This window comes from Palaemon carinicauda, chromosome 7 (assembly GCF_036898095.1).
Source record: "Palaemon carinicauda isolate YSFRI2023 chromosome 7, ASM3689809v2, whole genome shotgun sequence".
NCBI classification, from domain to species: Eukaryota; Metazoa; Arthropoda; class Malacostraca; order Decapoda; family Palaemonidae; genus Palaemon; species Palaemon carinicauda.
In genome coordinates, this window is record NC_090731.1 from 135,669,351 (window position 1) to 135,671,365 (window position 2,015).

Consider the following 2,015-nt stretch of genomic DNA (forward strand, 5'->3'; position numbering starts at 1 on the left):
TATGTGTGTGCGTGCTCAAAAAAAAAAAGAAAAAAAAAAAGAAAGAAAAAAAAAATTATGATATTGAAAAAAAATAGTAAAATGTAAAAACTACGTATAATTAAATGCATGAAAATAGAGAGTCACTATTCTTAAGGTTTTTGCTGCTTAGCAGTGCGAAGGACATATGCCTTCCCTCAGTCAGTATATAAAGAGATCCCTGAGTCCTTCTCACCACAGTTGGCTCTGAGCAACCCACCATGATGTCTAAGGTAAGGAAACACACATTTTCTATATCTTTTCTACATTTGCGTTAAGTGTATTAAGTTTATTAATATTTCTCTCCAAATAATGCGATATAATATTACAAAGATTTGTTAAAAAAAGAAATTTATCAAAACCCAATATTGAATTATACCGACGAAACAATGTTCAACTAGATCTTCAACAAAGAATATAAATGTAATTCACCATTTTCTTATTATTTGAATATTTGTAAAATATATTGTATAATGTGCAGGTTGTTAAATATATTTACTGTAGTCACATTTTGAGCACCATTTTAAGTTTCATCTGGATCGCAGAATTACAATTAGTAATACATATTCTTATTGGATCTTTGATTTTGTACATTGTGTATTCTGTGATCTTCTTCTAGGAGTTTATTTTCTATTCAAAATGAATCCAAAAATAAGTATCAGATTGCTTAAAAATAGTTCAGATGCTTATTTAAATGGTGTTTTCTTTTTAGATAAATGCCTCATTGTTAGAGACTGAAAATATGAACCTTTTATATTATCATGCTTTATTTCATCTTTACTACATTTGCATTTTTACTTGTTATTATGATGACATTTCTCATTATTTTTTTTCAGATGATTCTTGCCACTTTTGCTGTGGTCCTTCTTGGGATGGTTGCAGCTGATCCTGTAGCTGATCCTGAACCAGGTCACTTTGGAGGTGGACTCCACCGTGGTTTTGGTGGCCATTTCGGTGGATTTGGTGGCCATTTCGGTGGACGTGGATTTGGACATGGATTTGGTGGTGGATATGGAGGATACCGTGGAAAAAGGAGCCCTGTAGCTGAACCTGAAGCCAACCCTGAGGCTCTTGCCAACCCAGAACCTGAAGCAGATCCTGGTCACTTTGGAGGTGGACTCCACCGTGGTTTTGGTGGCCATTTCGGTGGATTTGGTGGCCATTTCGGTGGACGTGGATTTGGTCATGGATTTGGTGGTGGGTATGGAGGATACCGTGGAAAAAGGAGCCCTGTAGCTGAACCTGAAGCCAACCCTGAGGCTCTTGCCGACCCAGAACCTGAAGCAGATCCTGGTCACTTTGGAGGAGTCCATCGTGGATTCTCTGGATTTGGTGGCCATCATGGAGGTAGCTTTGGTGGATTTGGAGGTTTCGGAGGACACAGGGGCTTCGGAGGTCATTTTGGAGGAGGCAGATTTTATGGTTAAGAGAAAAGAGATGAAGGTTTTGGAGTTTTCTCCTTGAAAGTAAATAAATGAGAGTATTCTCAAAATATATATTTTACTTTTATTGACCACACTTATCAATATGAATCATATGTTCATGGTAAATCTTACTGTATAATTATTAAAAAATAATAATAATGAATTTTCGCACTATAGTCTCACCATTCAAAGAATAATTGCAAAATGAAATTCATCATCTATTTTGAATTGAGAGCATTAAAATAAATCAGTTCATTTTTCTTAATATTTCAACGGAAATTCAAAGTGACTACCCTTTACTTACATTCTTCATTAGGTAGTCACCAAATAATCAAAAGTTATGTTAGATTGTTAATCCTTAACTTCATCATCTCTACAGGAGTAAAAAAGAATGAAATTTGTTTCCTAAAATATGGAATAAAAATAAATAAAATATTTGATGCCATTTTTTGAAGTTTTACTGGATTTTATATGGATAAATAAGTGATATGCGAATAAAGAAGTATGATTTTATTCGAATTTTCACATTCATTCATTTGTTTCTTCAACATAAAATGATGAAGAATATGGAAA

At 34.0% G+C, this 2,015-nt stretch overlaps 1 protein-coding gene across 1 annotated transcript in view; it reads left to right on the forward strand.

Moving 5' to 3' along the window:
* The first annotated feature begins 231 nt into the window (after positions 1 to 231).
* LOC137643650 (uncharacterized) overlaps positions 232 to 2,015 on the forward strand; it is a 25,745-nt gene continuing 23,961 nt past the window's right edge. The window contains exons 1-2 of the mRNA XM_068376367.1: positions 232 to 251; positions 855 to 1,440. Of these exons, the coding sequence (XP_068232468.1) occupies positions 240 to 251; positions 855 to 1,440 (598 nt within the window). The 5' untranslated portion in view covers positions 232 to 239. The remainder of the gene's footprint in view (positions 252 to 854; positions 1,441 to 2,015) is intronic.